Genomic DNA, 26,579 nt, shown 5'->3' on the forward strand with positions numbered 1-26,579 from the left:
TTCATGATGCAAGTGTCTTCAGGAACACTACTCTGTTTAAACGGCTGCAGCAAGGGACTTACTTCCCGGGCCAGAAAATAACCGTTGGGGATGTTAAAATGCCAATAGTTATTCTTGGGGACCCAGCCTACCCCTTAATGCCATGGCTCATGAAGCCATACACAGGCAGCCTGGACAGGAGTCAGGACCTGTTCAACTACAGGCTGAGCAAGTGCCGAATGGTGGTGGAATGTGCATTTGGACGTTTAAAAGTGCGCTGGCGCAGCTTACTGACTCGCTCAGACCTCAGCGAAAAGAATATCCCCATTGTTATTGCTGCTTCCTGTGCGCTCCACAATATCTGTGAGAGTAAGGGGGAGACCTTTATGGCGGGGTGGGAGGTTGAGGCAACTCGCCTGGCCGCTGATTATGCGCAGCCAGACACCAGGGCGGTTAGAGGAGCACAGCAGGGCGCAGTGCGCATCAGAGAGGCTTTGAAAACGAGTTTTGTGACTGGCCAGGCTACTGTGTGAAACTTCTGTTTGTTTCTCCTTGATGAACCCTCCAAACCCCGCCCCCCCCCGACCCGGTTCACTCTACTGCCCTGTAAATCAACCACCCCACCTCACCCTCTCCTCCCCAATTCGAGCACCGCTTGCAGAGGCAATAAAGTCATTGTTTTTTCACATTCATGCATTCTTTATTAGTTCCTCACAGAAGTAGGGGGATAATTGCCAAGGTAGCCTGGGATGGGTGGGGGAGGAGGGATGGAAAAGGACACACTGCATTTTAAAACTTTAACTCTTATTGAAGGCCAGCCTTCTGATGCTTGGGCGATCATCTGGGGTTGAGTGACTGGGTGGACGGAGGCCCCCCCACCGTGTTCTTGGGCGTCTTGGTGAGGAGGCTATGGAACTTGGGGAGGAGGGCTGTTGGTTACACTGGGGCTGTAGCGGCGGTCTCTGCTCCTGCTGCCTTTCCTGCAGCTCAACCATACGCTCAAGCATATCAGTTTGATGCTCCAGCAGACGGAGCATTGACTCTTGCCGTCTGTCTGCAAGCTGACGCCACCTATCGTCTTCAGCCCGCCACTTGCTCTGTTCATCCCGCGATTCAGCCCGCCACCTCTCCTCTCGTTCATATTGGGCTTTTCTCATCTCCGACATTGACTGCCTCCACGCATTCTGCTGTGCTCTATCAGCGTGGGAGGACATCTGCAGCTCCGTGAACATATCGTCCCTCGTCCTACGTTTTCTCTTTCTAATGTTCACGAGCCTCTGCGAAGGAGAAACATTTGCAGCTGGTGGAGGAGAAGGGAGAGGTAGTTAAAAAAGACACATTTTAGAGAACAATGGGTACACTCTTTCATTACAAGGTCGCATATTTCGGCTTGCAGGCAGCCATGGTAGGCTACAGTGTTTTGGCTTTTTTAACCTTCTTAACATGCGGGAAAGGTTGCAAACAGCAGCGCATTTCCCATATCAAGGATGAATTGGGTTGTCCATTTAAAATGGGTTTTCAATGTAAAAGGAGGGGCTGCGGTTTCCCGGTTAACATGCAGCACAAACACAAGTAAACCACCACCCCCCCCACACACACACACGATTCTCTGGGATGATCACTTCACCCCTCCCCCCACCGCGTGGTTAACAGCGGGGAACATTTCTGTTCAGAAGAGCAGGAACGGGCGCCTCTGAATGTCCCCTTAATAAAATCACCCCATTTCAACCAGGAGAGCTTTCTGGAGATGTCCCTGGAGGATTTCCGCTCCATCCCCATACACGTTAACAGACTTTTCCAGTAGATGTACTGGCCGCGATTGCCAGGGCAAATTAATCATTAAACACGCTTGCTTTTTTTTTTTGTAATGTTTACAAATATTTACAAAGTTACACTCACCAGAGGTCTCCTGTGTGCCCTGAGGGTCTTGGGTGAGTTCGGGGGTTACTGGTTCCAGGTCCAGGGTCACAAACATATCCTGGCTGTTGGGGAAACCGGTTTCTCCGCTTCCTTGCTGCTGTGAGCTACCTACAGTACCTCCATCATCATCTTCCTCGTTCCCTGAACCGTCTTCCCTGTGTGTTTCTCCAGTGAGGGAGTCATAGCACACGGTTGGGGTAGTGGTGGCTGCACCCCCTAGGATCGCATGCAGCTCCGCGTAGTAGCGGCAAATTTGCGGCTCTGCCCCGGACCTTCCGTTTGCTTCTCTGGCTTTGTGGTAGGCTTGCCGTAGCTCCTTAATTTTCACGCGGCACTGCTGTGTGTCCCTGTTATGGCCTCGGTCCTTCATGGCCTTGGAGATCTTTTCTAATACTTTGCCATTTCTTTTACTGCTACGGAGTTCAGCTATCACTGCTTCATCTCCCCATATGGCGAGCAGATCTCGTACCTCCCGTTCGGTCCATGCTGGAGCTCTTTTGCGATCCTGGGACTCCATCACGGTTACCTGTGCTGATGAGCTCTGCGTGGTCACCTGTGCTCTCCACGCTGAGCAAACAGGAAATGAAATTCAAACATTCGCGGGTCTTTTCCTGTCTACCTGGTCAGTGCATCTGAGTTGAGAGTGCTGTCCAGAGCGGTCACTATGAAGCACTGTGGGATAGCTCCCGGAGGCCAATAACGTCGAATTCCGTCCACACTACCCCAATTCCGACCCGCAAAGGCCGGTTTTATCGCTAATCCCCTCGTCGGAGGTGGTGTAAAGAAACCGGTTTAAAGGACCCTTTAAGTCGAAAGAAAGGGCTTCGTTGTGTGGACGTGTCCAGGCTTAATTCGGTTTAACGCTGCTAAAGTCGACCTAAACCCGTAGTGTAGACCAGGCCTAAGGTGCCACAAGTACTCCTGTTCTTCTTTTTGCGGATACAGACTAACACGGCTGCTACTCTGAAACCAACTATTACCTTTATCAACCAAACTTGCAATCTCATCAAAAAAAGGTATCAAGTTATTTTGACAGGATCTATTTTCCATAAACCCATGTTGATTTGTATTAATTACATTACCTTCCTTTAATTCTTTATTAATCAAGTCCTGTATCAGCCACTCCATTATCTTTCCTGGGATTGATGTCAAAGTGGAGTAGTTTCTACAAGAGAGCCTGAGAACTGTCCCTCCTCCCCACAAGCCCTCCCCCGCCCCAACACACACTATAGCCTAGTGGTTAGAGTACTCACCTCTGAGGGGAAGCCCTAGGTTCAAGTCACTGCTCCAAAATGGTTCTCTAAAATCCCACGTGAAAGCCCTGGGCTATTAGGTATAAGGGGTGGCACCACCTCCTCTTCCTGTGGTTTTATGAATCTAGCCCTTTAGTTCCCCCCCCCCCTTTTTTTTTTTTTTTTTTTTGGTGAAAAAGAAAATTAAGTTAAATATATCCCCAAATCAAAATGAAATGTTTCATTTGGGGTCAAGTGAAACATTTCATTTGGCCTAGAACAACAAAGAATCTGACTTTTTCTATTCTTCATAAATTCTGTAAAATTTCAGTTGGACCCAAACCAAAATTTATTGTTTAATTTTTCAGACCTGCCAGTAAACCAAAAAAATCAGTTATTCGCCCAGTTTTGCTGCTGAGGGGCCTGTATGAAATGAGCAGGTGGTCCCAATCCAGCTCTGAATGGAGGAAAGCCAAGAGCGTGATAAGCCACCACCACAGCTGTCACTAGCTGGCAGTCTCAGTAGAGAGGACAAGGACTGTGTGGACCTGGAGATTGAACTCTCCACTCACACCTACAGGAGGGAACTCCAGACCAGGAGTGATTCACATTGGCAGGGCAGTGTTTGGTGGGGAAGCTTGTCCAAACTGCACCAGTTTTGTCACTAAATAAAGAGAATAATTCCCTGGGGCCCTCTGGCCAGCACTTTTCACCGGCACTAAATTCACTTTTAAAGAAGAGAACCCAACTTGCGATGGAATCTAGCGTTTAAAACCTTGCCTTATACTTTCAAGTCCTGCTGAAGTGGCCAACACCTCAGGGGAAACATTAAGTCCCAGGCCCGGCGAAGATAAATCACATATGGAAACACCTAGGGCCAACAACTAATAACTTATTGCAAATAAATCTAGGAGCAACCTTCATGCACTTTGGAGGTTTTATTTTTAACAGAAGAGGAAGGGGAGGAGGGAAAGCCTCTTTGCCTCATCATGATCAGATTCAACAGCAGATATCATGGTCTTCACTGTATTATTTATACAGCAGAGCCTCCCCCATGCCAATGCTCCAGAAGATGTACAATTATTATTACCTCATAAACCACATATAAGAATCTCAGACTTCCTATGTCAAGTTGTACTGTTATTATGGCTATTTCAGCTGCAGCCTAGGCTCATTCACTCTTTTACCCACATTGCCTCAGGCTGTGATGTTAGCAGATCTCACAAGTTAGAAAGGAACAAGTTGGTCAGTATTTGGAAGGGTGACCTCCCAGGATAACGGTGTATCCTAGGAAGCGGTGTTGGAGATTCAGTAGGGGGCAATGAACCAGTTTGGCCAACATGATGTGGGGACAAAAGGGGATTGTTGTGGCAGAGGAGGTGTTGTCTCATGAACACAATGGAAAACTGAGGCTCTGTCCACATGTAGTCATTAAAGATCCTAGGGCACTTTTCATTTTCGGCATAAGTGAGGTTCAGATAAGAGTGATCATGCTATAGTTGGGTCATGGTAGAGCCTACGGGTTTCAAACCAAAACTGCTTAGGTTACACTGCAGCAGTAAGTTGCTGATCCCTGGTAACACAGCCTAATATTGGTAGTTCTGATACTTCCCATTATAAGACTCTGTTTTTAGTTGCTTATGACTTTTCCAAACTTTAATGATTTGAGCTGTAATTTTCCATGCTAGGTGTATGCCTCGGGCTGATTATTAAGCCAGTAAAAATGGTTCAGCCAATTTTAAGAATGAAGCCAGGGGAAGTTTTTGCCCATGTTAAAAAATTCTGGCAACTGTTTCTTTGAACAGTTCTAGTGCCCCTCTGCCTTTTGCTGTCCTGGTGAAAACTGGCCCAAATTTAGCCAAGTGATAAGCCTTTGAAAAATCACAGTTCACGCATGCTCAGTAGAGACTTCTTTGATTTTAGCAGCAAAAGTCTCTGAAGATTCCATCCTCATGGAACATGCTCGGTCCCCTCACAGCTCCTAGTGCTGACAGACTGTGCACATGCCATCCCCACAGAGTGACAGCACATGTTCCAGCCCACTGTTATGAGGGAGAAGCCAGACATTCCCTGTAATGGCTACTTCCAGCTGGCGCTTCAGGCCAGCTGGGGGTGAGTTCTGGAACTGAGAGCAGGGAGCTGTTCCTTCTGTGCTATCCCTGACCCCTCTGCGCTGTGGCACCTAAGTAGTGTGGAAGAGGAAGCTACCTGATTTGAATGCAGAGGAGACAAAAGCCAGACCAAAGGGAGAGAAAGGAGTAGATACAGTGTTTATTTACATGGGCACATAAATAGTATGTGATCACATAAATAAAGGTGGCATCACAATGCATAAAACACAAGGGAGACGAATTAAAGTTGCATTTGCTAACTTTGTATCTGGCGTTTCCTGATTTTTGAGTGTTTGACTTTGCAACCTCAATGATGTTCTTTTAACATCATTGTGCCTGTGTAATATAATACACAGCATCTGGACATTGCTTTCAAAGGAGAGATGCTGTATAATTCCTGGCTAGGATTTGCTGAGGAGGTAGGCTCCAAATCCTGTTGAAACTGAAAGGGAGTTGGGTGCCTACTTCCCTTAGAGAGACAAGGTGGGTGAGGTAATATCTTTCATTGGACCAACTTGTGTTCAGGAGAGAGACAGAAGTTGGTCTATACAAGATCTTACCTCCCCCACCTTGTATCTGCGGGACCAACACGGCTACACCACCCCAATATATTTCCCTCAGATTCCTTTGACTATCCCAGCCCATAAACTATTGTTACAATGGGAATGCATATACAATGGGTGGCTCCACATTTAAACCACAAGTAGCTGCTACTGTCAGGGGAAAACCACTTGCTTCCCTCCTTGCACCTAGCAACACATGCTGCTAAGGCAGATACAAAGTACTGATGGGTCATTTGCTTCAGAAGCCACCAGATGCTTTTTGGTTTTTCATATCTATGGAGAATATTTCCAGTCAACAGGCCAGTACTAGAGCTTCTTTAGCTAAGCGTGCCATAAAGGCACACACAACAGCAACCATAAGGAAAAGAGGTGGGGTCTCAGGTGAATGCTAAACAAACCTGAGCATCCCTGGGGGAAGGAATAGCAGAAACTGCCTTCCATTTCAGAATGCTTGCCTTTAACAGGATTTGCCAGCTTCTGTGCTTCCACTCTACTGCCTCTTGGACACAGACAAAGGAGGGAGTTTAAAGAAATATACCTGCTGACTTCATCAGAGCAGCAAGCAAACAAAAACGTACAACCTAGTACCTGGGAGGGGGACAGGTAATTGGATGTCAGCTTCTAATTAATAAATTCTCCTCTAGTTATTTCTAGCTCACCTGATCCTGATCAATAATCCATTGGGGAACCTTCCAGTGGGACCAACTTTTAATTTATCTCCCAATTTCCTCTCTGGAGACCAGGCATCAGATCTAATTACTGTGCCTGTTTGCTGCATTTTCACCTCCCGCATTTTCTCCCTCTCCTGAGCACCGGGAGGATATTATACTTCCTGATGGGGAAGCAAAGTTCTAACAATGCAAAGGAAACGCTTAATACAGGCCCTGTGGATGCAAGGTGCAAAATAACACTCTGTCCTTCCAGAGCAAGGGGAGAAAGCATGTGCGTGCATGAGAGAACTATTCATTGGAGAGGCAACAGCATGCACAGACCAACAAATGTGACAGGGACACAAGGATGGACTAGACAGGTGGCTGGAAGGATGAGCTGACAAACTGGATGCAGAGTCTCATGCATGGGAAAAGTAGAGGAAGAGGAAAGAAAGCAAGAATGAATCACATTAACTGTGATGATTCCATAAACTCACAGAAATCATGAGTCCTCCCTCTGTTTAATAGCCATAGGCTTGGATTTCCAAAAGAGCCTCAGCCACTGAAATTCAAGGGGAATTGGGAACCTAGGCTTCTTTGAATATCCTTTGTTCCCCAGTTTCTGAAATCCAGTGTTAGTGACATTCTCCCCTGTAAATACCAGCCCAAGGACTAGCCCATTGAAATGAAATTAACAAACTGAACAGCTGACCTGGTTCTACTGACTTTTAATGATATAATAGCGCCCAGATACAGCATAGATTGGTTCTTTAGAAATGCAGATAGATAGATATTGGTTACAGGACCTGTTAAATGGCTAAATCAAGGGTTCACCAACTGACAGCAGAGCTAAACAATTACACCTTTTTCTGTGTGGTTAAAATGAATTCCTTATCAGACGGCTGAAGCTGCCCAGACATCAGATTTACTGGAATACTGCACCTTGCCCTTACCTTTGTTGTCTGGGGAGGTCTCAGCCAGTGGAATTATAAAGGATGGATTGTAAAGTATTGCTAACAGGAAAGGAAGCAAAGCAGAGGTGACCACGGCTCTGACTGAGCCAGCTGCCATGCGAGCTGAACCAGGGAGGAGCTACCACTATCTGCAAAGTCAATACCCTATCGGATGGAATAAAGGAAGGAAAATCATAGACGTACACAGAATCCTCTTCAACTCTATATAAGATGCTACTCTGCTGAAAACATAATAGCCAGATGCTCTCTTCAAACCACTGGAGGCTGAGAGAGCTGATGCCAGTATACACTAGAAACTTTTGCTGGTCTAGCAACGTCAGTTAGGGGGTGGGGTGATTTATAACTATACCAGTAATCCCTTTCTTGTATAGACGAAGCCTGAGCTGGTGCAGTCTCGGTGAAGAAAGGTGAAGGGGTTCAAAGAAGGACATGCTGCTCATCAGGACTGGCTCTTGCCGCCCCAAGCGAAAAAAAACAAAAAAAATCTCCAGGAGCGCAACTGCTGAAGCAAAAAAAAAAGGTGGCCGGAATGTCGCCCCTGAAATTGTGCCACACCAAGCACGTGCTTGGTTTGCTGGTGCCTAGAGCCGGCCTGCTGCTCATGTTTTGCAGCTGACAGAAATGTAGTGGTACAGCTTCGGAAAGGGGCCTTTGCCCTCTTGGTTGGAGGCAGAGTGCAGGGTATGGCAGCTGGAGAAGACCAGACAGGGTAATATGCAGAGCAGTTGACACAGCCAATAACCCACCCACCCCCAATCCCACTCCATACATCACACCCTTCATACAAATGCATGTCCAAAGGCTTAAGGGCCTTAATTGGCATGCAGCATCTGCAGAGGAGACAAAAAGCAGTGGGGATGGAGGGGGGAAGAAGAGAGATTGATCTCCAGCTTAGATTTGAAATGAGGCAGAAAGTTGATGAGGTAGAGAGATACCATTTGCGGAGGCTGGATGGCAGCAGGGGCAAAGGAGGAGGCTCTTGCACCAAAAGTGACAAGACCTGGGTGACGAGACCGAGGGGGCCAGTGTTAGACAAGCAGAGGGAGCAGAAAGAGGAGCGAGAGGGAGAATAGAACAAGGCCATGAAAACAAAGGACCTTCTCTGAAGCCCACTGAGTCTTTCTACTAACTTCAGTGGGCTTTGCAGGGCAATTCTGAACTGTATCCTGAAATCAAGAGGGAGTCAGAGTTGCTGGCTGCAGAGTGGGGTGACGTTCATTTTTTATCTGAGGGAGAATGTGGGTCACAGGCATTCTGGACATGTTGGAGTTGGGAGGGCTGGTTTGGTCTCAGTGCTAGTTATTGGCATAAGAAATCTTGCATAGGTTATAGAAAGCAACAGGACAATGCAATAAAGAATCCTGGCCCATCTCCTCTTCCTTCCACTTTAGCTGTTTCTGCCATTGTCCCTCACTGTTCATCTGTCCTATATGCTAAGTCTCCATTAATATATTTCCTCCCCATCCCCACTGTGGATGATGGATGAACCAAGACAGAGCTCCTGGTTAAATTCCCAAGATCTCCCTACCTACCCTGCCTACTTCAACCTTCAACCTCTTACCCTCCTGATTGTGAAACTCTTTTTCGATCCGCTACTCTTTGAACGAATGGGAAGAGATGCCAGCAGTGCCACACAGAGAAAATACAGGGAGGGGCCAGAAGCATGGTGCAGTGGCTGTGAAAGAGGAGCTATATCAGTGTGGGAGCCCCGAGTGGAATACCACATCACCAAAAGCAGAAGCAGCCATCCTCTCATTTAATGTTGTTCCCATGAATGCTACCCAGAGGCCATGTGGCTGATTGCAAAATGCTGCCTGATATTTATGTGATAATGCAAAATGAAAAAAAAACTGGTATTCTTCCCCTGGAAGGGGAGGGTCTAGAGGTCCTGGTCAGCCCAAACAATTAATGGTTTCTATGAAAATGTATTAATAGCGGAAGTAGGGTATGCTCAGCATTTGCACTCAGGTTGTTTGGATCACTCATTTCCATCAATAACACTTTTGATTTCTAGAGCACTTTGAAACTAAGAATTTTACAAGCACCGATTAATTAAGCCTCACAACCATCCCATGTGAGAGACTCAAGTACTATCATTCCTGTTTCATAGAGGTGGAGTTAGGATTTTCAAAGCACTGCAGGGAATCGCAGAATCATAGAATATCAGGCTTGGAAAGGACCTCAGGAGGTCATCTAGTCCAACTCCCTGCTCAAAGCAGGTCCAATCCCCAACTAAATCATCCCAGCCAGGGCTTTGTCAAGCCTGACCTTAAAAACCAATAAGGAAGGAGATTCCACCACCTCCTTAGGTAACCCATTCCAGTGCTTCACCACCCTCCTAGTGAAAAAGTTTTTCCTAATATCCAACCTAAACCTCCCCCACTGCAACTCCTTGTTCTGTCATCTGGTACCACTGAGAACAGTCTAGATCAGGGCTGGCCTTATCATGAGGCAAACTGCAGCATGGCCAGGCCTGCACTCACCGGCGGTGGGAAGTGCAGACTTGGCCCCAGCTGCGCCGTCGGTGAGTTCTGGGGGGTGGTTCCCCCCTGCCTCCCAAACCATCCCCCCCATAGAGGCCTGGGGCCCACCCCCACCCCACTCCTCCCCCGTTCCCTCCCCGCAGAGCCCTGGGGCCCCACACATACCCGCCGCTGCGTAGGGCCCCAGAATAGCTAGGGATGGCCCTGCTTAAGCCACTGATATCTTCCTTCACTCAGGCCCTGCTACCAGCCTGCTTATTTGACCCTTCAACTGAGTGTTAAGAGCCACTATAGCTGGCACAGAACAACAGTCATGAGTGAAAGAAGAAAATGCCCCTCTGGGGCAGCATTCAGAAAAAGAAAGCAAGCATAGGAAGCTTTTCTATCTAAGCAGGAAGGAGCTCTCCTGAGATACATAGAAACAAATGTTCACGGTGAGCCTTCTGGCCCCAGTGAGGATGTGAGTGGTGAGGAGATGCCTGATCTTCCAGTTAAGCAGAGGGGCAGGTGACCTGGCAATTACTGCAGCATCCATATCTCCATCTCAAATGGATGTAACCATGCACATTCCTGAAGAAAAGTGTAGATCAGAGAAGAGTGTGGTGGAGGCACAAGAAACAGCTGCTGCTGAGTTTAGTTCCTTAAGTCTAGATGATCCAGGACTGTGGACCCACTTGAGCAGTAGCCTGAGGGACTTCCTTGTACTGCAGGGGCCACAGCAAGTGAAAAACTTCCTGTACCCCAAAACAATGAAAATAGAAGTTTCCATCCAACACATTACTGGCGTGAAATCCCTAATGGTGACAAAGTGGAGAGGCCATGGCTTATGTACTCAAAAACCCAGAATGCTGCATACTGTTTTTGTTGCAAACTCTTCCAATCTAATGTTCCAGCCACATTGGGTTCTACAGGAACAAAGGACTGGAAAAATCTGGCTAGAAATCTGGCATGCCATGAGAAGGCAGCAAATCACCAGAGACCATTCCGTAGGTGGAAAGAGCTTGAGATGAGACTAAGGTTAAAGGCCACCATAGATGATCAGCATCAAGAGAAGATTGCATCAGAGTTTCTTTACTGGAAAAATGTTCTGAAAAGGCTCATTGCCATTGTGAGAATGCTTGCTACCCAAAACCTAGCCTGCATGGCACTTCAGATCAGCTATTTGTGCCAAACAATGGAAACTTCCTTAAAATTGTGGAGCTGATGGCTGAGTTTGATGCTGTACTCCACGAGCATCTAAGAAGAGTCACCACCCAAGAAATGTACACACACCACTACCTTGGAAAAACAATTCAAAATGAGATCATACAGTTACTGGCAACAAAAGTCGAACAGAAGATTGTGGCAGATCTGAAGTAAGCAAGATATTACTCTGTTATTCTGGACTGCACACCTGACATCAGCCATACGGAACAAATGACTTTAATGGTGCATTTTGTAACAACAACAGAACCTAGTGAAAATGTCCCTGGAATGGTGACTGTCAGAGAGCATTTTCTAGACTTTATTGACATTGATGATACTACAGGAGCTGGTATGACAAATGTGCTTCTTAAAAAGCTGGAAGATATGGGAATTGCGATAGCTGACATGAGAGGTCAGGGCTACGATAATGGTGCCAACATGAGAGGAAAGAACAGAGGAGTGCAGACATGGATCCGAGAGTTAAATCCTCGAGCTTTTTTTGTCCCATGCAGTTCTCATGCATTGAACTTGGTGGTCAGTGATGCAGCATCAGCTTTCAGTGAGGCTGAAGAATTTTTTAATGTAATTCAAAGCATCTATGTATTTTTCTCTGCATCAACTCATCAAAGGCAAATTTTGAAGCAACATCTGGAAACATCCTCTCTGACACTGAAACCACTGAGTGCCACACGATGGGAAAGTCAAGTGGAGGCGATAAAGCCTATCAAACACCAAATTGGGAAGATAGATGATGCCATAGTTGCCATTATGGAGGATAATGCTATAACAGGAACTGTTCGTGGGAGAACAGTGGCAGAGGGAAATGGAATCAGCAGAAACATACATAACTTCAAATTTCTGTGTGACTTAGTGTTGTGGCATGACATACTGTTTGAAATAAATGTTGTAAGCAAGAGACTCCAAGGTGTTGACCTTGATATATCTGGAGCAATGGAACAACTGGACAAAGCAAAATCATACCTACAGTCTTACCGGTCAGATGAGGGATTTCAAAACGTTCTGAAAAGTGCGCAGAAGTTGGCAGACAAACATCACACTGAAGCTATTTTTCCACCCATTCAAGAATACAGGAGTCACCGAAGAAGAAGATATTTTGATTACGAGGCACAGAATAATCCCATCAGAGACCCCAAACAACAATCCAAAGTTGAATTCTTTAGCCAGGTGCTAGATTGTGCAATACTGTCAGTTGAAGAACATTTCATGCACTCAAGGAACACAGCAGTATATTTGGGATGTTGTATGATATTCCAAAACTCCTCACTATACCTGAAGAAGACCTACACTAGCAATTCAGGGCACTAGAGACAGTGTTGGCACATGATGACATGTACGATATTGATGCGAGTGATTTAGGTGATGAACTGAAAGCCCTTTCAAGATACCTTTCAGCAGGATCAACTCCAAAGGCTATCTGGAATATATGTGCACAAATAAGATGACCACCCTCTTTCCAAATGCTTTTGTTGCTCTGTGCATACTTCTAACACTTCCTGTAACAGTTGCCAGTGGAGAACGCAGCTTCTCCAAGCTGAAGTTAATAAAAACACATCTATGCTCCCCAATGACACAGGAGAGGCTGATCAGCCTTGCAACCATCTCAATAGAGCATGAGCTGGCGTGGAGTGTGGACCTTCAGGAAGCAGTTCAAATCTTTGCAACCAAGAAGGCACGAAAAGCACCACTTTGATTATTCAAACAGATAAAAATGCCAGTGTTTATTATACAGACAAAAAAAGTTACATTTGCTATTCAGGCATTTGAAAGTTAACTGTTACTTAAAATTTTTGAACAAGGCATTTTAAGTTGTTAATTCTTCTTTATAGGGGTAGGTAGCAGAGCAGTACCATGAGAGGAGTAGAATAGGAAGAAGGCAGAATTGAGACCTTTCAAAGTTTTGGCCCAAGCGAGGGGGCATGGGGATGTCATTTGAGCTCCCCTCCTCAGGTGCCAAAATGTTGTGGACTGGCTCTCGTCTAGATCCATCCTCTTTGGAACCCCCTTTCAGCTAGTTGAAAGCAGCTATCAAATTCCCCCTCATTCTTCTCTTCTGCAGACTAAATAATCCCAGTTCCCTCAGCCTCTCCTCATAAGTCATGTGCTCCAGCCCCCCAATCATTTTTGTTTCCCTCCACTGGACCCTTTCCAATTGTTCCACATCCTTCTTGTAGTGTGGGGCCCAAAACTGGACACAGTACTCCAGATGAGGTCTCACCAATGCCGAATAGAGGGGAATGATCACATCCCTCGATCTGCTGGCAATGCTCCTACTTATACAGCCCAAAATGCCGTTAGCCTTCTTGATTTAATGAAACCACATTTTCTAGTGGGAAAAAATTTGATGCAAAAATTTTGACCAGCTCTGAAGACATTGATACATGCTAACTCTTCAAAACTGATCTATTTTCTGCCAAGACAAGGAAGACCAGAAGATGCAAAATTTAAAACACACACAGAAATGTGTGTGTTCTGAATGAGATGGGATTAGAAGCTCCCTGAGCTCAGCTGGAATTTTGACTGATGCAGAATCCAGAATTTATCTGAACCATGACTTTCTGAATGGAGCAGAATATTGAAGCTCTGTGAAGTCGCCAGATCCAAAAATCTGAATGGAACTGAATTTAGAAGATCCCTGAGCGTAGGGCAACTTTACTGACGCCCTTGGTGTCCAGGAGGACATAAATGCAGGAACATCGGAATTGCCTAATGGATCAGACCAGTTGCCCATCTTGCAGTATTCTGTTTCTGACAGTACCGGCTACTTCAGAAGACGTTGCAAGAACTCCACAGTGGACAATTATGGGATAACCTGCACAAAAGAGGATTATCTTCCTGGTCTCAAACAGTTAATGTCTGCCTTATGCCGTGAAGCACGGGGGTTTATATCCCTAGTTTGTTATTTTTTTAAATCCTAGCTAATATAACAGTGGATGTTCTCATTATCCATGATAATAGTTCATTTGGGACCCAACAATATGTAAGAGCAGTTCAAATCACTCTCTCCAACACGCTCTAACTTACATTGGATCTGCCTTAGTGAATTTAATCTCCTGTTGGGTTGCCCATTCACCTAGCTTGGCTAGGTCCCTGTGACATCCTTCTCAGTCTTCTCTGCTCTTGACTAAATCATTGTGTCATTTGCAGATTTTGCCACCTCACTGCTCAGCCCCTTTCCCAGATCATTAATGAATGAACAAAATGCTGGTCCTCATGAAGAACCTCATCACCCCCATCCTGCTTGACGCTGCTGGCATGTTAAAAATTGATCCTTTATTCCTACTCTTTGTTTCCTGGCTCTAGCCAGTTTCTGATCCATGACAGGCACTTTACCTCTCACTCCACGGCGGCTAGTTTCCATAATAGCTACTTGTGAGAGAGTTCGTCAAATGCATTTTGAAGTAAATTATGTCAGCTTTTTCGCCTTTCTCTCCTATTCTGCTGACAGGACAACAGAAGTCCAGTTGACTAGAGAGGCATGATTTTCCTTTGCAGATCCATACTGGTTTGCGCCTGTCCAATCTTGCTCACCTAGGTATCTTATAACAGTTTTTCATTCTCGTTTCAGCCAGTTTACTTGGTGCTGCTGTAAGGCATGCCACAATAGTATAAAAGGAATGAAAAAGGCAAAACAATCAACCTGTTCTTGCAGAGCACTGCAGTGATTCTAATTGCATGCAGTCTGACCCTTCCCCTTTAGTTCTACATTGCTACTTTTAGCAGTATAGCAACTAGATCTCCTGCGACAGGTCTGCCACTTACTGAGTGGCCCCTTGTGGGCAGTGGTCCCTTTGCAGCAGCCTCTCCTCTTCAGGGCCCCTTATTAGACTCCCCCTCTTGTAAATCCTATCACCCTCCAGCTGGGGCTGTTTAATGCACACAAACAGGCCCAGAAAGTCCCACCATTACAGTCCATCCCTTCAATCTAAAGGTTCACACGTATCTCTGGCTCTTTGCCGTCCACACAGCGCTCTTCCCTGGCCACAGCCTGCTCTTCGCTGGGTTGTTTCTCATAGCTGATTCTTCCCAGCATTTAGCCTCCTGGTTTCCTTCTCTTAGGAAAAAATACATTTAAGCCCAATAAAATGAGGGGGGAAGGTAAGCCAAACACTGGGGACAGATCATCTGTGGTATCTAAATGAAGAGCCAGGTGACTCTAGGTGGGCCAGAAACCTGGGTATTTCAGGGCCTGCGCTTTTCTCCCGCGGAGACATAGAAGTGTAAAATCCCTTAAGTAGAAATTCATTCAGTCAGCTAGACATGAGCAATTTCCGTTTGTTACACAACATTCAGACATGGATTGAGGCTGTGAAATCCTAATATGCAGAGTTCAGGCTGCCACTGGATGTGTCTCTCCCACATCCAGAGGGATTGGGGCAGGAGTGAATTCTTCATGGCCTTCATCTGCCTCTCTCTCTCTCTTACACATCCCTGAAGTTCCCATACATCCTCTTTAGAAAGCATTTCAGTATGTCCAAGCCATTCCAGCAGGAGAGGCAGAGCCCAGGTGACTGGGCCTCTGTTCTTTTAAACAGCAAGTGCACACACACACATACAATGTAACTGTCTTACACCCAACCTCTTCCTGGGCCCTTTGCCATTATTGTTAGCTTAAATAACACAAAAACAAACTTCAGCCTCCTGAATATGGTTTGTTCCTAGGGTTTCCCCCTGCAGGACATCTCAGTTCCAGCCCCTACTTCTCTCACCTGTTCCAACAGGTTGTCAAAAAAAAAAAATCCTCTAGATCTTTAAGCAGGGTTCTAGCTACTGGCAAAAGAGCCCTGAACCTCACTGCAGGGGCCCAGATTCTACCTTGCTCATACAATAGTTAAGGCCACACAAGAGTTTCCCTTCTAAGCCCCTGTTTTCAGGTGCAAACCAATCCCCCCCTCCACCTCTCAAGAAAACTTCCAAGCTCTTATTTAACAGCTGCTGTGCTGAAATGGAAAGGCAAACTTTTTGTCTGATAGAAACAGCCACCAACAAGCAGCCCTGAGTTCGCCTTTTAGTGTTCTGGTGACAATTGGCTTTGATTTGACCAAATTAAAGTTCTTTAAAAATAAAATCACCCTTTGTTCTAATTTTTATCAATGGTCAGAGACAGAGTAGATGCTACTGATCCAGCCTCTGGCACCCTGATTCACCTAAGCATGTTAGCACATGCTTAAGTACTTTGTGGAATCAGGGCCTCCAGCGGTGAACGTGGCTGCTGAGTGAAAAATGTAGTAAGCCTGGGCACAGACTGAGAAAGGTGCCTTTGCTACATTCACTGTGCATCTGTGATAAAATCTGCAAAGCTCCAGAGAAGTGCCAGAGGGCTCCCTCCCCTCCTGAATGGCTGATGAAGTTTACAGGAGAAGGTATTACGGTCGCATCTCACCAAATAGTTCCATATTGCTGCATTTTTTTAATTTTTTCCTTGCAAAAAGAAAATACAAACAAACCCAACAACAACTAGGAAATTCCATTAAAAAATTCTGTTAAGATATAGTTAAGGATGCTTGGCAGAGCACTTAAAAGTCCTCATTTAAGATTTTATGCTCTGTGTTAACTCCAACCCTTGTGTGTATATATCACAGTACAGTCTTTAATTATATGATCACATATTATTTCGAATAGAATAGAATGTCATGTAATTTTCCCCTACAAACACACAGTGCTGTGTGCTATTTTGCACAGGCCAATCCATTAAAGTCATTTATTTGACAAGTACACAGTAATGGCCAGATTTTGCCACCATTATTCACACTAAGTAGAACCTTATTTTGCATGTAGTCTCACTGAAATCAGTGGGATTATTGCATGGGTAAGGTATTACTCAGAGCTACATATTAGGGGCCTGATTTTCCTCTTGCTTCCACTGATGTAAATCAGGAGTAACTCTGCTGAAGCAATGGTGTAAAATTGGTATGAAAGGAGAATCAGAACCTAAGTATAAGTAGGAAGAGCAATAATGAAAATTGACTAGCATATACAAAATCCCCTTGACACTTTGCTGCTAGGTTAGTTTTGCCATTAACTGCCTCATGCCCAGAATGGCACCCAAGAAAAGAAAATATCCAGTGAATAAATGGCTGCTAAGAAAGGGCTCAATTCTGCAAGATGCCAGATGTTCCTGTGAGGTGCTGAGCACCCTCCACTCCCATGGAAATCATGGGGAGTTCAGCCCACTCAGCATCTCACAGCAAGTGAATAGCAAATCTGGGAATAGAAGTCAGGCCTTCTGGCTAGCTGGGAGGTGCTTTAAGCACTAGGCAACACTGTCTCCCAGCTGGACAGCATACATCCCCCTGTAGTATACTGTAGCATTTATAGGAGAGTGGCTGTTTGAGCCTCATCCCCGTCCCCACATCTACCCACCCAAAACCTATTAAGAGCCATTGCTGGTTGCATCTGGAATGTTCCTAAATAGCAAAGACACCCAGCACACAGCATATGCTCCCTATGCCCCTCCTGTCCCACTAGGAGGGCGCTGCTACTTCATCTCCTTGCTTTGCCTCATCAAGGCTTTGGGGGAGTGGCTGTCATTTACTCTGGATTTGTGACTTTGTACAGCACCTACCACAGGGGGCCTGGACCTGCCTGAGGCCTCTAGGTGCTATTGCAGTATTATGATTAAATTCTCAGAGTCCACTTGTCCCTCTAAAGATGATGTATTTCTATAGTGCCCATCTTTGTAGTGCCTGGGCACTGTTTAATTTCCACCCGTGTTCCTCCAGTCACACATGTGGAGGATGCTCCAAACTGCCCTTCTGCCCACCCTCACTAATGAGGATCATCCCCTTTCCTCTCTTACATACCTATCTTTCCTTTCCCTGTCCTACTTTCTTCCACTCCTCAGAGTGTGTCTTCACCTCTGGAATATGTGGATTAAAAGGCAAAAAATTGACAGTAAACGGCCAATGGCTCATTTACTGTTGACGGTGAGTCAATCAAAACCCTGCTTTCCCACTGCTTCCTGCCTTTCCCATCTGTGTGAATTCATGACCCGATTTCTGATGTGTTCCACACTGTTACTTTTTTCCCTCAGAGTTTAATTGCTTCTGTTTCACATTTGGGTGCTGAAAAATTGACAGAAGCTGCACAATTCCCTCTAGCTACAGCTCCTATTTATATTGCTGTAAACGACGTTTGCAGTGATATGATTAGTAATAAAGGGGAGAAAATTAAATGGGAATTAGCAGCTCTTTCTGTAAAACCTGGTCGTCTCCCAAGCTTCTTTTCCAGGGTCATGGGAGCCATTAATGTTGGAAAAGCCCCACTGTGTTTTCAGCTCTGTCCCCTAGCAGGGGCAGGATCCAGCCATCTGATAGCAGACTGCTTAGCTATCACACTGATAGCCTACTTGATCTTAGCCCCAAAAAGTGATTAACCATTATCCACACCAAATACCTGTCCCATGGAGTATTCTGTGCTGTAGCAAATAGGAGATTAAAGGAGAGGAAGTCCACCCCAGATGTTCTCAAGGGACACATTTTGGCTCCTCTTTCACAGACATGAAGGGCCCCAGAAACATAAGTGGTTAATTCTGCCATACATAAAGGGTGAGGGCATGCACAGGGGTTGTACACTCATGGTACCATATGGAGTTCTGCTCTGTGACAGTTCCCTGAGTACAGCTGCAAAGGCAGGTCAGAGCTGGGTTTCCAGCTCTAGCAGGTACCCAGGAGTCATGCTACTGAATCAATAACTGTCAATCAGGGAGGGCGCTCCAAGCTAAAGGTGGGAGAAAAAGCAGAAAAACTGGTTTTGTGTGAAAGTTCAATTATGTTTCCATTTCCCAGGGATTTAAATGTAAGTTTTGCCTTTCATGTAAGTTTCCATGAGGTTGTAATCAATATTTTTTCATTGGTCTTTTGACTGAAATCATATTTGAACATTTTCATTTACCAAAAACCACGTGGTCAATAAACGCAAATTGCATCTGAAACCATCAAACATTTTTTGCTGACCAAATGTGCGGTTTTCAATACATTAAAATCGTACTTGCAATTGTTGATGGAAAACTGTTGTCAGCCAATGAAGATGTTTGATAATGATTTAAAGTAAGATTTTGATAAATATTTTAATTACAAAATGGTCTAAAATGTCACCAAAGCTTCTGCAAAAATTTGTAACTTAAAGATGTCAACCATTTTTTGTAAAAAGCTCTATTTTTTTTAAACAAAAGCCATTTTTCACAGGAAAAACTTTGCATATGGAAAATGTCAGTCCATCCTACTCACACCAAATGGCTTCCTCGCTGGCTGCCAGACCTTGGAACTGCATCTTCCTGTTGGCCCCTGGAGCTGTGGCCCCTTTCCAAAACCATGCTCTGGGTTGCATGTTTTTAATCTTTTATCAGGCTGCTGTAAAATGCACCTGAGTGGCTATAAAAGCCACCCAAAATCTAGCTAGTTGTAGCTCTACAAAGGCAAACCTGTGTTTGGCTGCACTGTAGGGTTGGAGAGCAGAGCAGAGCCTACAGTGGACATCTTAGCTCACCACAACCTGTCTGAACCTTCAAGATGCCACTAGAATTTGCTGATACCTCCAGGGACTAATGTCTGCCTGCTGAGTAATGTAAATGGCTGAGGGTATGTCTACACTACGAAATTAGGTCGAATTTATAGAAGCCAGTTTTATAGAAATCGGTTGTATACAGCCGATTGTGTGTGTCCCCACATAAAATGTTCTAAGTGCTCTAGTCGGCGGACCGCGTCCACAGTACCGAGGCTAGCGTCGACTTCCAGAGCATTGCACTATGGGTAGCTATCCCACAGTTCCCGCAGTCTCCGCCGCCCATTGGAATTCTGGGTTGAGATCCCAATGCCTGAATGATGCAAAACAGTGTCGTGGGGGGTTCTGGGTACATGTCGTCAGGCCCCTCCCCCTCAGTCAGAGCACTGGCAGACAATACATTCACGCCTTTTTACCTGGGTTACTTGTGCAGACAACATACCACGGCAAGCATGGAGCCCGCTCAGATCAGCTCACCGTCACCATATGTCATCTGGGTGCCGGCAGACGTGGTACTGCATTGCTACACAGCAGCAGCAGCAGCTAACTGCCTTTTGTGGTAGATGGTGCAGCATGACTGGTAGCCATGGGGCTGGCGGCCGTAGGGCTGCATTGCACCAGCCCCTTCCCTTTTGGTAAAAGATAGTATATTACGACTGGTAACCATCGTCATCGTACTGCAGTGGCTGTCAATCATGGGCACCTGGGCAGACATGCAACTGTCTCGATGATGATGGCTATCAGTCGTAGTATGCTATTTTCTGCCAATCGCCCAGTATTGTCTGCTAAGCACCCAGAAGAGGCCGAGGGCGATCTGGGTGCTGGCAGATGTGGGGCTGGCAGACGTGGGGCTGCATTGCTACACAGCAGCAGCCCTTTGCCTTTTGGCAGAAGATGGCATATTACGACTGGTATCCGTTGTTGTCGTACTGCAGTGGCTATCAGTCATGCTGCACTGTCGGCTGCCAGCTTAAGATGTTAAAAAATAGACTTGTTCTGTATTCATTTGCTTCCCCTCCCTCCGTGAAATCAACAGCCTGCTAAACCCAGAGTTTTCAGTTTAATCTTTGGGGGGACCATTCTGTGTGACAGTTGTTTGTGTTTCTCCCTGATGCACAGCCACCTTTCTTGATTTTAATTCCCTGTACCTGTACGCCATGTTGTCACTTGGCCCTCCCTCCCTACCTCCCTTCCTCCTTCCCCTGGTCCGTCAGATACTAGTTTCACGCCTTTTTTCAGACCGGGAGCCATAGCTAGCACTGGGATCATGGAGCCCGCTCAGATCACCGCGGCAATTATGAGCACTATGAACACCACGCGCATTGTCCTGGAGTATGTGCAGAGCCAGGACATGCCAAGGCGAAACCCAGATCAGCCGAGGAGGCAATTGCAGCGCGGCGACGAGAGTGATGAGGAAATTGACATGGACATAGACCTCTCACAAGGCACAGGCCCCAGCAATGTGGAAATCATGGTGTTACTGGGGCGGGTTCATGCCGTGGAACGCCGATTCTGGGCACGGGAAACAAGCACAGACTGGTGGGACCGCATCGTGCTGCAGGTGTGGGACGATTCCCAGTGGCTGCGAAACTTTCGCATGCGTAAGGGCACTTTCATGCAACTTTGTGACTTGCTTTCCCCTGCCCTGAAGCGCCAGAATACCAGGACGAGAGCAGCCCTCACAGTTGAGAAGCGAGTGGCGATAGCCCTGTGGAAGCTTGCAACGCCAGACAGCTACCGGTCAGTCAGGAATCAATTTGGAGTGGGCAAATCTACTGTGGGGGCTGCTGTGATCCAAGTTGCCAGGGCAATCAAGGGTAGTGACTCTGGGCAACGTGCAGGCAATAGTGGATGGTTTCGCTGAAACGGGATTCCCAAACTGTGGTGGGGCCATAGACGGAACCCATATCCCTATCTTGGCACCGGAGCACCAAGCCACCGAGCACATAAACCACAAGGGGTATTTTTCAATGCTGCTGCAAGCCCTAGTGGATCACAAGGGACGTTTCACCAACATCAACGTGGGATGGCCAGGAAAGGTACATGATGCTCGCGTCTTCAGGCACTCTGCTCTGTTTCGAAAGCTGGAGGATGGGACTTTCTTCCCGGACCAGAAAGTATCCGTTGGGGATGTTGAAATGCCTATCGTGATCCTTGGGGACCCAGCCTACCCCTTAATGCCATGGCTCATGAAGCCGTACACAGGCAGCCTGGACAGGAGTCAGGACCTGTTCAACTACAGGCTGAGCAAGTGCCGAATGGTGGTGGAATGTGCATTTGGACGTTTAAAAGCGCGCTGGCGCAGCTTACTGACTCACTCAGACCTCAGTGAAAAGAATATCCCCATTGTTATTGCTGCTTGCTGTGCGCTCCACAATATCTGTGAGAGTAAGGGGGAGACATTTATGGTGGGGTGAGAGGTTGAGGCAATTCGCCTGGCCGCTGATTACGCGCAGCCAGACACCAGGGCGGTTAGAGGAGCACAGCAGAGCGCGGTGCGCATCAGAGAAGCTTTGAAAACGAGTTTTGTGACTGGCCGGGCTACAGTGTGAAACTTCTGTTTGTTTCTCCTTGATGAACCCTCCGCCCCCCCTCCCGACCCGGTTCACTCTACTTCCCTGTAAACCAACCACCCCACCCTCCCCTCCCCACTTCGAGCACTGCTTGCAGAGCCAATAAAGTCATTGTTATTTCACATTCATGCATTCTTTATTAATTCCTCACACAACTAGCGGGATAATTGCCAAGGTAGCCTGGGATGGGTGGGGGAGGAGGGAAGGAAAAGGACACACTGCATTTTAAAACTTTAACTCTTATTGAAGGCCAGCCTTCTGATGCTTGGGCAATCATGTGGGGTGGAGTGACTGGGTGGCCAGAGGCCCCCCCACCGTGTTCTTGGGCGTCTGGGTGATGAGGCTATGGAACTTGGGGAGGAGGGCTGTTGGTTACACAGGGGCTGTAGCGGCGGTCTCTGCTCCTGCTGCCTTTCCTGCAGCTCAAGCATATCAGTTTGATGCTCCAGCAGACGTATCATCGACTCTTGCCTTCTGTCTGCAAGCTGACGCCACCTATCATCTTCAGCCCGCAACTTGCTCTGTTCATCCCGCGATTCAGCCCGCCACCTCTCCTCTCGTTCATATTGTGCTTGTCTCATGTCTGACATTGACTGCCTCCACGCATTCTGTTGTGCTCTATCAGCGTGGGAGGACATCTGGAGCTCCGTGAACATATCGTCCCGCGTCCTCCGTTTTCTCTTTCTAATGTTCACTAGCCTCTGTGAAGGAGAAACATTTGCAGCTGGTGGAGGAGAAGGGAGAGGTGGTTAAAAAAGACACATTTTAGAGAACAATGGGTACACTCTTTCATTACAAGGTCGCATTTTTCCTCTTATAGTGAGGGCCTGCTGGTTTGGTGTGAGAGATCACTCACGCAGTGCCAGGCAACAGATTTCGGCTTGCAGGCAGCCAGTCTTTTGGCTTTTTTAACCTTCTTAACATGTGGGAATGGTTTCAAACAGCAGCGCCCTCATTTCCCATATCAAGGATGAATTGGGTTGGCCATTTAAAATGGGTTTTCAATGTAAAAGGAGGGGCTGCGGTTTCCAGGTTAACATGCAGCACAAACCCAACTAAACCCCCTCCCCCCCACACACCCAATTCTCTGGGATGATCACTTCACCCCTCCCCCCACCGCGTGGCTAACAGCGGGGAACATTTCTGTTCAGAAGAGCAGGAACGGGCACCTCTGAATGTCCCCTTAATAAAATCACCCCATTTCAACCAGGTGACCATGAATGATATCACTCTCCTGAGGATAACAAAGAGCGATAAGGAATGGATGTTGTCTGCATGCCAGCAGACACCGGGACCATACGCTACAATGCTTTGATATGCAATGATTCCAGACTACGTGCTACTGGCCTGGCGTGGTAAAGTGTCCTACCATGGCGGATGGGATAAGGCAGCCCTCCCCAGAAATCTTTTGCAAAGGCTTTGGGAGTACATGAAGGAGAGCTTTCTGGAGATGTCCCTGGAGGATTTCCGCTCCATCCCCATACACGTTAACAGACTTTTCCAGTAGCTGTACTGGCTGCGATTGCCAGGGCAAATTAATCATTAATTATTAAACACGCTTGCTTTTAAACCATGTGTAATATTTACAAAGGTACACTCACCAGAGGTCCCCTATGTGCCCTCAGGATCTTGGGTGAGTTCGGGGGTTACTGGTTCCAGGTCCAGGGTGACAAACATATCCTGGCTGTTGGGGAAACTGGTTTCTCCGCTTCCTTGCTGCTGTGAGCTACCTACATTACCTCCATCCTCATCTTCCTTGTTCCCCGAACCCTCTTCCCTGTGTGTCTCTCCAGTGAGGGAGTCATAGCACACGGTTGGGGTAGTGGTGGCTGCACCCCCTAGAATGGCATGCAGCTCCGTGTAGAAGCGGCAAGTTTGCGGCTCTGCCCCGGACCTTCCGTTTGCTTCTCTGGCTTTGTGGTAGGCTTGCCGTAGCTCCTTAATTTTCACGTCGCACTGCTGTGTGTCCCTGTTATGGCCTCTGTCCTTCATGGCCTTGGAGACCTTTTCTAATACTTTGCCATTTCTTTTACTGCTACGGAGTTCAGCTAGCTTTGATTCATCTCCCCATATGGCGAGCAGATCCCGTACCTCCCGTTCGGTCCATGCTGGAGCTCTTTTGCGATCTTGGGACTCCATCATGGTTACCTGTGCTGATGAGCTCTGCGTGGTCACCTGTGCTCTCCACGCTGGGCAAACAGGAAATGAAATTCAAACATTCGCGGGGCTTTTCCTGTCTACCTGGTCAGTGCATCTGAGTTGAGAGTGCTGTCCAGAGCGGTCACAATGAAGCACTGTGGGATAGCTCCCGGAGGCCAATAACGTCGAATTCCGTCCACACTACCCCAATTCCAACCCGCAAAGGCCGATTTTATCGCTAATCCCCTCGTCGGAGGTGGTGTAAAGAAACCGGTTTAAAGGGCCCTTTAAGTCGAAAGAAAGGGCTTCGTCATGTGAACGTGTCCAGGCTTAATTCGATTTAACGCTGCTAAAGTCGACCTAAACTTGTAGTGTAGACCAGGCCTGAGTTTTTAACAGCCAGAGAATTTATTTTTTGAGTTGTGGAGCAATTATTTTTATTTGCATTGCAGCAGTGCCTGGGGCCCCCACTGTGCTAGGTGCTGTGCACACATGCAGATTAATAGAAGGTCTCTGCCCTGAAGGGAGAGTTAGAGAACTCAGAAACAATACCATGTGTCATGAAGGCTGAAAGAGTTGGGGAACTACTAAGAGACGCAAATACCAAAGCAGGGGTAATTCAGAAAGCCCTTTTGCTAGCTCCAGGAACGGAGAGCCTTTCCCTGCCCTGCAGATCCTAATTGCCATAATGGGATGTAGGAAGGGAGGTGCTTCCTCAGATAACCTGGTGTCACTTTGTCAGGGCTCGGAAGATCATTATCAACACCTGGTCCTGCAACTGGAATGGAACAAGAAGCCAACACCATCCTGAACATAGCCCTGCCACTCCCCGCAGCTCCAGCCCCCTCAGCTCCTGCCAGGCTCAGGGCTGCCCGCCCCCATTGGCTCCTGCCCAGGCTCCGGGCTTCCCCTCCCTCACAGCTCCTGCCTGAGCTCTAGGCTTCCGACCTCTCCCCTCCCTCCCGCCCCACCCCCCCGTGGCTCCTGCCCCGACTCGAGCCGCCCACGGCTGCCAGGGCTCAGGGCACCCAAGCTTGGGGCTTCAGCCCCTGCAGCACCTGCCGGGGCTCGGGGCTTCCACCCCGTGGCTCCTGCAAGAGCTGGGGCACCCATTTTTCGAATTGTCCAGGGCCTCTGGGCGCGGACCCCATAGGCCCATGCATTAGAATCATAGAATATCAGGGTTGGAATGGATCTCAGGAGTTCATCTAGTCCAACCCCCTGCTCAGAGCAGGACCAATCCCCAACTAAATCATCCAAGCCAGAGCTTTGTCAAGCCTGACCGTAAAAACCTCTAAGGAAGGAGATTCCACCACCTCCCCAGGTAACCCATTCCAGTACTTCACCACCCTCCTAGTGAAAAAGTTTTTCCTAATATCCAACCTAAACCTCCCCCACTGCAACTTGAGACCATTACTCCTTGTTCTGTCATCTGCCACCACTGAGAACAGTCTAGATCCATCCTTTTTGGAACCCCCTTTCAGCTAGTTGGAAGCAGCTATCAAATCCCCCCTCATTCTTCTCTTCCGCAAACTAAACAATCCCAGTTCCCTCAGCCTCTCCTCATAAGTCATGTGCTGCAGCCCCCTAATCACTTTTGTTGCCCTCCGCTGGACTTTTTCCAATTATTCCACATCCTTCTTTTAGTGTGGGGCCCAAAACTGGACACAATACTCCAGATGAGGCCTCACCAGTGTTGAATAGAGAGGAATGATCATGTCCCTCGATCTGCTGGCAATGCCTCTACTTATACAGCCCAAAATGCCGTTAGCCTTCTTGGCAACTATTGACTCATATCCAGCTTCTCGTCCACTGTAACTCCTAGGTCCTTTTCTGCAAAACTGCTGCCTAGCCATTCGATCCCTAGTCTGTAGCAGTGCATGCGATTCTTCTGTCCTAAGTGCAGGACTCTGCACTTGTCCTTGTTGAACCGCATCAGATTTCTTTTGGCCCAATTCTCTAATTTGTCTAGGTCCCTCTGTATCCTATCCCTACCCTCCACTCCACTCTACCACTCCTCCCAGTTTAGTGTCATCTGCAAACTTGCTGAGGATGCAGTCCACGCCATCCTCCAGATCATTAATGAAGATATTGAACAAAACCGGCCCCAGGACCGACCTTTGGGGCACTCTGCTTGATTAGTCCAACACTGGCCCTGACTAGCAGCTAGGAACCCCCAGTTGGGGCACTCCCAGCAGCACTGGGGAGATTGGACCTACCTCCACCTCTGGGAGCCTCCTCCAGCTACAG

At 47.2% G+C, this 26,579-nt stretch overlaps 1 protein-coding gene across 1 annotated transcript; it reads right to left on the reverse strand.

Annotated features, from left to right (window-relative positions):
* Positions 1–661: 661 nt before the first annotated feature.
* Positions 662–2,809, reverse strand: LOC135972660 (uncharacterized). Its single transcript, XM_065551380.1, has 2 exons — positions 1,879–2,809; positions 662–1,279 (listed from the first exon to the last, which is right to left on the reverse strand). Exons 1-2 carry the CDS (start codon positions 2,414–2,416, stop codon positions 777–779), a joined length of 1,041 nt encoding a protein of 346 aa, XP_065407452.1. The 5' UTR covers positions 2,417–2,809; the 3' UTR covers positions 662–776.
* Between the last annotated feature and the right edge of the window lie 23,770 nt (positions 2,810–26,579).

Source organism: Chrysemys picta, chromosome 7 (assembly GCF_011386835.1).
Source record: "Chrysemys picta bellii isolate R12L10 chromosome 7, ASM1138683v2, whole genome shotgun sequence".
Classification (NCBI taxonomy): domain Eukaryota; kingdom Metazoa; phylum Chordata; order Testudines; family Emydidae; genus Chrysemys; species Chrysemys picta.

Bases quoted from the DNA above. Each gene is read 5' to 3' on its own strand.
- LOC135972660 (XM_065551380.1), bottom strand. From the start codon at position 2,416: ATGGAGTCCCAGGATCGCAAAAGAGCTCCAGCATGGACCGAACGGGAG. The intron at 1,280-1,878 runs GTGAGTGTAACT...CTCCTCCACCAG, and splicing joins GGGCACACAGGAGACCTCTG to CTGCAAATGTTTCTCCTTCG.